The sequence below is a fragment of the Sinocyclocheilus grahami genome, unplaced genomic scaffold, assembly GCF_001515645.1.
Source record: "Sinocyclocheilus grahami isolate Dianchi unplaced genomic scaffold, SAMN03320097.WGS_v1.1 scaffold335.1, whole genome shotgun sequence".
Classification (NCBI taxonomy): Eukaryota; Metazoa; Chordata; class Actinopteri; order Cypriniformes; family Cyprinidae; genus Sinocyclocheilus; species Sinocyclocheilus grahami.
In genome coordinates this window covers 430,536-438,522 of record NW_015505514.1, presented here as the reverse complement: position 1 = coordinate 438,522, position 7,987 = coordinate 430,536, and the positions used below count along the sequence as shown (strand labels likewise).

General features: G+C 38.5%; 1 protein-coding gene across 1 annotated transcript; it reads right to left on the bottom strand.

Moving 5' to 3' along the window:
* Positions 1 to 1,659: 1,659 nt before the first annotated feature.
* Positions 1,660 to 6,491, bottom strand: LOC107602802 (arrestin domain-containing protein 2-like). Its single transcript, XM_016295384.1, has 7 exons — positions 6,073 to 6,491; positions 5,110 to 5,179; positions 4,866 to 5,013; positions 4,421 to 4,780; positions 4,181 to 4,343; positions 3,916 to 4,070; positions 1,660 to 2,821 (listed from the first exon to the last, which is right to left on the bottom strand). Exons 1-7 carry the CDS (start codon positions 6,344 to 6,346, stop codon positions 2,768 to 2,770), a joined length of 1,224 nt encoding a protein of 407 aa, XP_016150870.1. The 5' UTR covers positions 6,347 to 6,491; the 3' UTR covers positions 1,660 to 2,767.
* Between the last annotated feature and the right edge of the window lie 1,496 nt (positions 6,492 to 7,987).

Here is a 7,987-nt window from a genome sequence, read left to right as displayed (position 1 = left end):
TTACCTTCGGATGTTTAGTCATGTTTATTTTGTGCTGAAACTGGTATTAATGTGGAGGAGATGATTTACGTGAGCCTCGCGCTGCCGCTTTTATTGAACTGAGGCGCACTGCGCTACAGCGATCACTCCACATTAAACAGTGGCAAAACAGCATTTATTATTTAAATACTGCAATACAATGGACAGAATTTAAAATCGGAGACTTTGTTTCATATTAAAAGTACCAAAGCACAATGCTTATTGCGATTTATTGGATGGGAGGTGCCCTTCAGTGTTCCATCCATTAACTGAAAACAGGCTAGAATTAAAATCGAGATATCGATTTATTTATTTTTTTTACCCAGCCCTGTTTTTTTTTAGCATCTACAGCATAAATGTTCTGTTTTTCAGACGTCATATCAAATTAAAAGTTTGTTGGGCTTTTAAAACCATGTGTAAAAAGCTGAATTCCCACCTATATTTTCATCATTGAATATCTTTCTTTGACCTATTTTAAAAACTCCTAAAGAAAGAAACAAAGAGACGCAAGCACACACAGGTGTACTATATAGGCTATACAACATTATCTATTGTAAAACAGGGCATGTTGTTCTGCAGTCTCGTGTGCTTTTGTTAGCTATGAGTTCAAAGGTCTTTAAATTGTCATAAAAGGAAAATTAAAGAGCCTTTGTGATGTGTAGGTTCTTAATGATTAGTGATTTTAATGTACACAAAGCACCATGTGTTATGTTTCCACAAATGTGTGTCACTGTCTGATATAGTGGCATGTTTAAACAATAAAAACTCATGTCTTCCCGAACAAAAGGTGTGTTAATGGCAATCAAGAGAACACTGTTCCACAATGTTATAAACAGTTGCCCTTCAGCAAATTCTGTACATCTTATCGGTTTGTCTACATTCCAGGCAAAACAGCTGCATAAGAGCATATTTGTTTTCAGAAAACATGAGAGAGTTCCTTAAAGCATGACGGTAAACTTGTGAGGGCAGCTTTGACATGCAAGAGAATGGGAACTGCAGTCACCGATCAGTAATCGTTTGCAGAGTTCTTGTTCATGTTACGTTATATGCTGATAAAATAATAAAAGCCCTGCAGGATGTACTAATGAAAAAAAAAAACAAGTTCAGTCAGGCCTATATTATGCTGGTGCAAGTTTATATAATATTTAAAAAAATTATGTATTTACTGTATTAATATGTTAAGCAATGCTTCTAATGAAAGTTAAATCATGATACATAATACATCACTAACTTTGTTCCCATAAGTTTTCTTCTTAAGATTGGAAGCACTTCAGACAACAGCACAGAAGGAAAAAGGACACTCAGTGCCTCAGGCTCCACTTATATTATATATAGTAAAAGCTCAGCCCCTCAGGAAAATTGCTGTACTCTTGACATTCTCATGGACGGAAAACAAAGATTTTATGATAAATGTCACTCTTGAGGCACTTTCTAGTTAATGTATTTCCAACTCTAACTTTTGCTGTTCTAAAATAAGCTGAAGCAAACAAATATGTTGTTTAATCTTCTCCTTTGCATAACTGTAAAAATATTAATATTATGAAAGAAATGCTATACTAAAAAAAAAAAAAAAAAATCACATGAAATAAAACACCATATTCAAAATGTAGTTTTTTTTTTTATTTACTTAAAAGTGATTAACAAAAAATATACTCACAAATTTCAACAAAATAAAATCTATAAAATACATTCATTCAAAATGAGTGCCATAAACAATCATTGTGTTTAAGTCTGAAGTTACATTTTTTTCATCATCTGGAAATGAGGCAATTCTGTGGTATTTTTGGAATGTCTTTAAGGACACTTCAGGGAGTCGCAACACTAGGAAAGCTTAACGTGACATAATCCCTGTAGTCGTTCATTGTTTCTTCCAAAACAACAAAAAAGGCACCTTGGATACACATGGCTCTGTATTTCCCCCTATTATTCGTAAAGCTAACCGTCAAGGGCTGCTCTAGCCCTGTTTTACATTGCCTCAAGCCACTGGCTAAAAATTACCAAGAAAAACAACGGTTTCGTGCAAAAGTTATCTGTGGTTTACATTCGGCGGTATGTTAAAACCTTCCAGGCCATGGACTCGACCTCTGTCGAGCCAAATGCAGCTTGACAACATGAGATTCGCTCCAAGAGGAGGAAAAAGATTTTCTACTTCCAGAAAATGTGCAATTTCCCCCACATCATTTCCTTGAAGCACTAGGTTTTCCCTTTTGCATAGAATTACCAGTTCACATGAACGTTAAACCGATCTCTTTGGCTAACATCAACACCAAATGAGACGTACGTGATGATGGTTTTGGGAGAGGACGGCATCACATGCCTGCTAGCATCTAAGGTGGCAGACCGCAGCTGGTTTTAAGAGGGACTCGGCCCTCGTTCACAGCAAAATAAAGCACTATGTGCAGCATCTAGAATGGCTTCTCACCCATAATTCTCTAGTGATCATGCCCAAAATTCCCTGATTCTACGTACAACCGCTCTAGGCACAAACTAGAGTCCGATCGCTCTTTGTGACACAAACGTGGGCAGAACCTTTGTTTGCCCTGGTACTGAATGTCCTCTTTGTTTGATGAAAGCACTCTGCCTCGCCTAGTCCAGACATCTCCTCCTCTCTCGGCCCCGCTGCAGGAAGCACAGATGCGAACGGCTCGAACGAGGAACAAGTGCCAATCTCAGTCTCAGAGAGGCGTACGGGAGAATCAAATCTCGGCTTTTGTTTCAAACATCAGGTGATGCTCAGCTGGCAGAGAGTTCAACAGGTCATGCAGCGAGGACGCATGGTGATAGGCTGAGGGTTTGGGTCCACCTGGGAAGAGAGAGAGAGGGAAAAAACAAACAAACATGTCAGAACATTTCCAATACGATACTTTTTAAAAGTACCAGAGTCCTTTATCAGTGATTTGCAGATAGCAGGGAAAGAATCAAGTCTTCATAAGAAGGACAAAACACTTCCTGTATCGTTTGTTGTTGATGTCAAAGGCTGCGCATTCAATCCAACTCAGTATTTTGATGCAAATTCATCAGCAACTTTATAGTTGCAGGCGAAATTGGGAAGATGCCAATTTTGTGATTTTGCTTTGTAAAATAATTTAAGATTGTAAAGTTTGATTTTAAAGATATTTTTACAAAGACCATTTCTGCTTCCAAGTACAAAAGAGCTAACTGTGGAATAGTTCAAAATAAAAGTCAAATTCCTAAAGTTGCAGTTATAAGGAAAAAGTCGCAACTGTGATATTGTATAACCGGGAGATATAAAGTGGCAAATACAAGTCACAATTATGATATATAATCTGCAATTATGGAAAATAGAGTCACAAGACTTATAAAATCTGCAAGATAAGTGACATTGTGAGATTAATTTAAATACAGGGAGAAAAAAAAATAATAATAAATATATATATATATATATTATTTTTATATTTTTTAAACTAAACTAAAATGTTTGGTAGCCTATTTCTGCCTCAGAGTACAATTTTTACTCTGAGGCAGAAATAGGCTACCAAACATTTTAGTTTTGTTAATTGGGGGGCCTCTTTTGGTGTAAACATTTCGGTCATAATTGTGATAGAATATTGAGAGATTTACAGTTGCAAATAAAAGTCGTCGCAATTATGATTAATATCATCTGCAATTATGGAAAAAGTCATGACATATATAAAGCTGCAAGATAAAAAGTGACATTTTGAGATTCATTTTAAAATAATTTTTTTTACATTTAAAAAAAATATATATATTTTTTACTCTCGAGTAGGAAATAGGTTTCCATAAATTTCAGTTTTCTGTTCGATATACAGTTTTTGGATCTCTTCTGATGCAAATATCTTGGTCCTGACTGACAAAACCAGCTGAAAACCGCTGTCTAATAAATAAATACAGTCTTGCTTGTAACCGTCTGCTCACCTCGCTGTACACCGGAGGCGGGCGTAATCTGAACTCCTGCACGTAGGCCAAAAGGGAGCGCTGCAGCACGCCACTCAGGTCTTCCTCAGGTTGGACTGCTGTGGAGTTCTGGACCGCATCCTCATCTGACACAATAGAGCTGTAATCTGGAGGAGCTGTGGTTAAAAAAACACACAAGACTCAAAGTGAGTGACATATTTCACAGTATGACGTCGCTTTCAGGCTGATGAAAGAGAACGAGACTCAGGGTGGTGTATATACGTACGCTCAGGCTGCTCCGGGATGGCCATGCGAAGCCACTCCATGTTCACGCTGTACTGGCTGCTGACGCTAGACGTGCGACTGCCGAACGGATGCAAAGGGATGGTGCCCATAACCAAAGGAAGCTCCAGGGAAAGCTTGGACGTCCCAGGAACGTCAACGCACACCTATGAAAATACAAAGTGATTAGTAAGATCATTCTAGCAGCTTTAGTAGTTTAGCAGCGCAAAGGTCTCAAACTCACCCTGAGCATGTATTCCACTTTTATGACGCGACACTGCAGGATGGAGGGGCCGGCTGGGGGGATTTTGATGGCGCGGCCGTGCCATGTCTCCCTACGGCGTGCGCCTACTATGTCCCCGCACAAAGTGGCCACCACGGCTCGCTTCTGTTTCATGGTGCCCCTTGCGATGAAGGTCTGCGTCTGGGTGATGTAAGCTTTCGGCACCACTGAGCGAGAGGTGGAGTTATCGAATTCAGCGAAGACTGGAATCACTTCACCCGGCGTGTAGCCCTTGCGGTCGATCTTTGCGGTGATTGACACCTGCCCGCAGTTGCGGTACCAGATACGGGCCATCTTATCTTTGGTTCCAGCTTGAGGTGCCTGAAGTAAAACCTCTGATTTAGCATGCATGCCACCAAAACTATGAACCGAAAATGACAAGGCAACAGTTATTCCGAGCTCCTACCAGTAAACTTGGTGTGTTGATGTCAATGGGCTCGATAACGGTGAACTCCTTCTTGATCTTCTTGACGGTGGCCCATGGGCGATGCAGCTTAACCTTCACCCAGTATCGAATGCTGCCGTGCTTGCCTTCAAAGGATGTCACTAGAGTTCTGACAGACAAAACACTTACATTAACGCTCATATCCTTCCCAAATAAAGCTCAATGACAACATTTGTATGAGACTAATAAAGCAAGCAAGACTTACTCCTCTGGCAGCTGGAAACTGAAAGGGTACTCGTGTCGCCCGGCAGACAGGACTGTCAGTTCACCGTTATCTGGAGGGGAACAAGGAAAAGACACATGATCGCACCAATAAATCATAAAAGCACAGCACTAGGGGCTGTAATGTTAGAACTGAATGATGATATAACACAAAACACAACATATTTCGGTCTAGTTCATTCCAAAGCTTCAGGTTAAGGTTTTGTTGGTTAATAAAAGGCATAAAGTTGAACTTTGTCTAAAATGTTTCTCATTTAACCACAGCCTCTTATAATGACTGAAGTAGTTCTTCAGCAGCCATTAAACGCTGCACACCATAATAGTTAGCAACTTCACACATGAACAAATCTGCAGCTGTAGCATGATGAACCGGTCCACTCAAATTAAACACAAAAAACAATGTGAAATAAAGGGGTTATAGCATAAAAACTAAAAAAGAACAGAACGAATGCAGCGATATCAGATTAGTCAATCATCAACGATTCGTTTGAGGGGAATGTGTTCAATAAATCGGTTAATCCTAGAAAAACAGACCTGACTGATTCGTTATCGAGTTCAGTGCTTTTTAATTTAAAAAAATAACTCAATGCAAGAATACTTGTCTTGTAGTATGATTAACATTAACTGAAAGAGAATCACTAAAGTCCACACACAAGGCATTTAAGTACTTTTGAGGAGTGCTTGCAGGTTCAAACTATTTTCACTTTCATTTTGGTGAAAAAAGTGGTCAATGTGTTTTTTTTTTAATCACGTCCCACGTGAGAAAGCAAGTAACAGGGGTTTAGAGCGACATGGGGGAGAATAATAATACAGTTTTTATTTTTAGGTGAACTGGTTTATTCGCCTCAAATGAAAACAAGCTGGAACTCTTCAGCACATCTTCAAACTCGCGGTCTAGCTCAGGCAGCCCATAGCTTTAGAGGGTCTCTGGCTGTGAATGACTGACCTGCCTGCAGCAGAACCTCTCTCCGGTTCAGGTACTCCACTTCGTCGCTGTAGTTCTGCGTGTAAGCGGTGCTGGAGCCGGCGCTGCGAGACTCGGTCCAGTAGACTTTAGCGAAACCTTCAGCGTGCAACTTCAGCGACTCGACTTTACTCTCCGCCGAGAGCTCGAGCACAACCTTCCCCGAGACGACATCCCCGCTGCTGAACACCGGAGGACAGTCCAGCTCCGGAGAATCAAACACTATGTCGATCTTTTTCAGCTTGTCGAAAATCATCTTTGGTCTTGCAAAAGTTTGCAGCCCCTAAAGTGTGTCGAATTCAGACGTGCGAAGTCAAACAAAAAGCGAGAGAGGCGAGCTGCTCTTCCTTCGGGTGCAAAACAAAACTGAAGCTGTGCATGTTCCCTGCTCGGCCTTTAACTCGTGTGGGCGGGTCTTACTGATTTTATTATGTAAGGCCTATGGCGATGCCTGCTCATAAACTTCTTAACTGGGTGTGGATGGAGAGCTCGGATGATTGATGCGTACAGGTTCTTAGACAACAACAAGCTGACTGAGCATGCCCGAACCAGAGGAACCTCCCCGTGAAGAAGTTCAGCTAAACAAAACCGGGTTCTTTCTGTGCTGTTGTGCTACTTTCCCGTCACTCACTTTTCTGAAAGACGTGCATATGCGACGTTCCTTTGCACTCTGTATATAAACAATGTACGACAATGGAATTCTTACGGTTAGTCGGTTGCTTAATGAACAAGGTCTGCTTTTAACATATTCTGAATTTCTCAATAAATGTATGATCCCTGTGAGGCCAAAAGAACACTCCTTTATCTTTGATGCAATTCCTGGCAGAGTTGTATCACTATTACGAAATCCTGGATTTGATCCTGTAAACATTGATCACCAAACCAATTTTTGTAGTGATACAATATTTATTGGGGATGTTAATATTGTAATAGATAAATGTAGTAACAAATATATTAGAAATATTTTAAAAAACAAGTATTTGCCTTGTTCAACAATGTTTTGGTCGACTAAATATGAAAATGTCAACTGGAAAAAAAGTATGGTCAATAACAAATAGGTTTTTTATTAATAATAAAATTAGAGAGGTATCCTATAAAAGTTTACACAAAATTTACCCTGTCAAGGAGTTGCTTGAACGTTTTAATTTGAATATTGAAAACGTAGCAATGCCAAAGAATCTGTGACTCATCTTTTTTTTTTGATTGTATATATTCAAAAATGTTTTGGTTGGATGTTTCTAATTTCATTTCTAGGTTGTTTGGAACATATATATATATATGTCGTTTTATTTTGATTTTAGGACAATGTTGATTCCAAAAGTACGATATGCTTTCTTACACAACGTTTTATTTTATTTGGAAAATATCACATTCATGTGAAAAAATGGTCTAAAGCTAAGCCAAATTTTGAACATTTTATAAAAGAGATTAAACAATATGGCACCACATTAGACAATATTAAGAACAAAAAAAGCTAGAAAGACCCATGGAGCTTTTTGTTACTTTAAATTGTTGTAATTTTACCCCTGGCTTGAATTATTTCACTTGACATATTATGATTATTTATTTGTTTTTGTACTTGCTGCGAGTTGTATATGTTTGTACAAATCTTTGTATAATTTTTGCATAATTAAAAAAAAAACAAAAAAAAAAACTGCGTGACATAAAAAAAATTAAAAATAAAGAAATTTGTTTTTGTACTTGCTGCGAGTTGTATATGTTTGTACAAATCTTTGTATAATTTTTGCATAATTAAAAAAAAAAACAAAAAAAAAAACTGCGTGACATAAAAAAAAATTAAAAATAAAGAAATATATATATATATAAAACAAACAACGAGGTTTTAAACAAAAGCCATTTCAGTCTCTCCAAAAAAACAAATGAGTGACACTGCAGA

What these genes read in the sequence shown, in the direction of transcription:
- LOC107602802 (XM_016295384.1), bottom strand. Translation starts at nt 6,346, where the DNA reads ATGATTTTCGACAAGCTGAAAAAGATCGACATAGTGTTTGATTCTCCG. An exon ending in AGAGGTTCTGCTGCAGGCAG is followed by an intron (nt 5,180 to 6,072) that starts GTCAGTCATTCA and finishes GTTCCCCTCCAG; the next exon opens with ATAACGGTGAACTGACAGTC. An exon ending in TCAACACACCAAGTTTACTG is followed by an intron (nt 4,781 to 4,865) that starts GTAGGAGCTCGG and finishes GTTTTACTTCAG; the next exon opens with GCACCTCAAGCTGGAACCAA.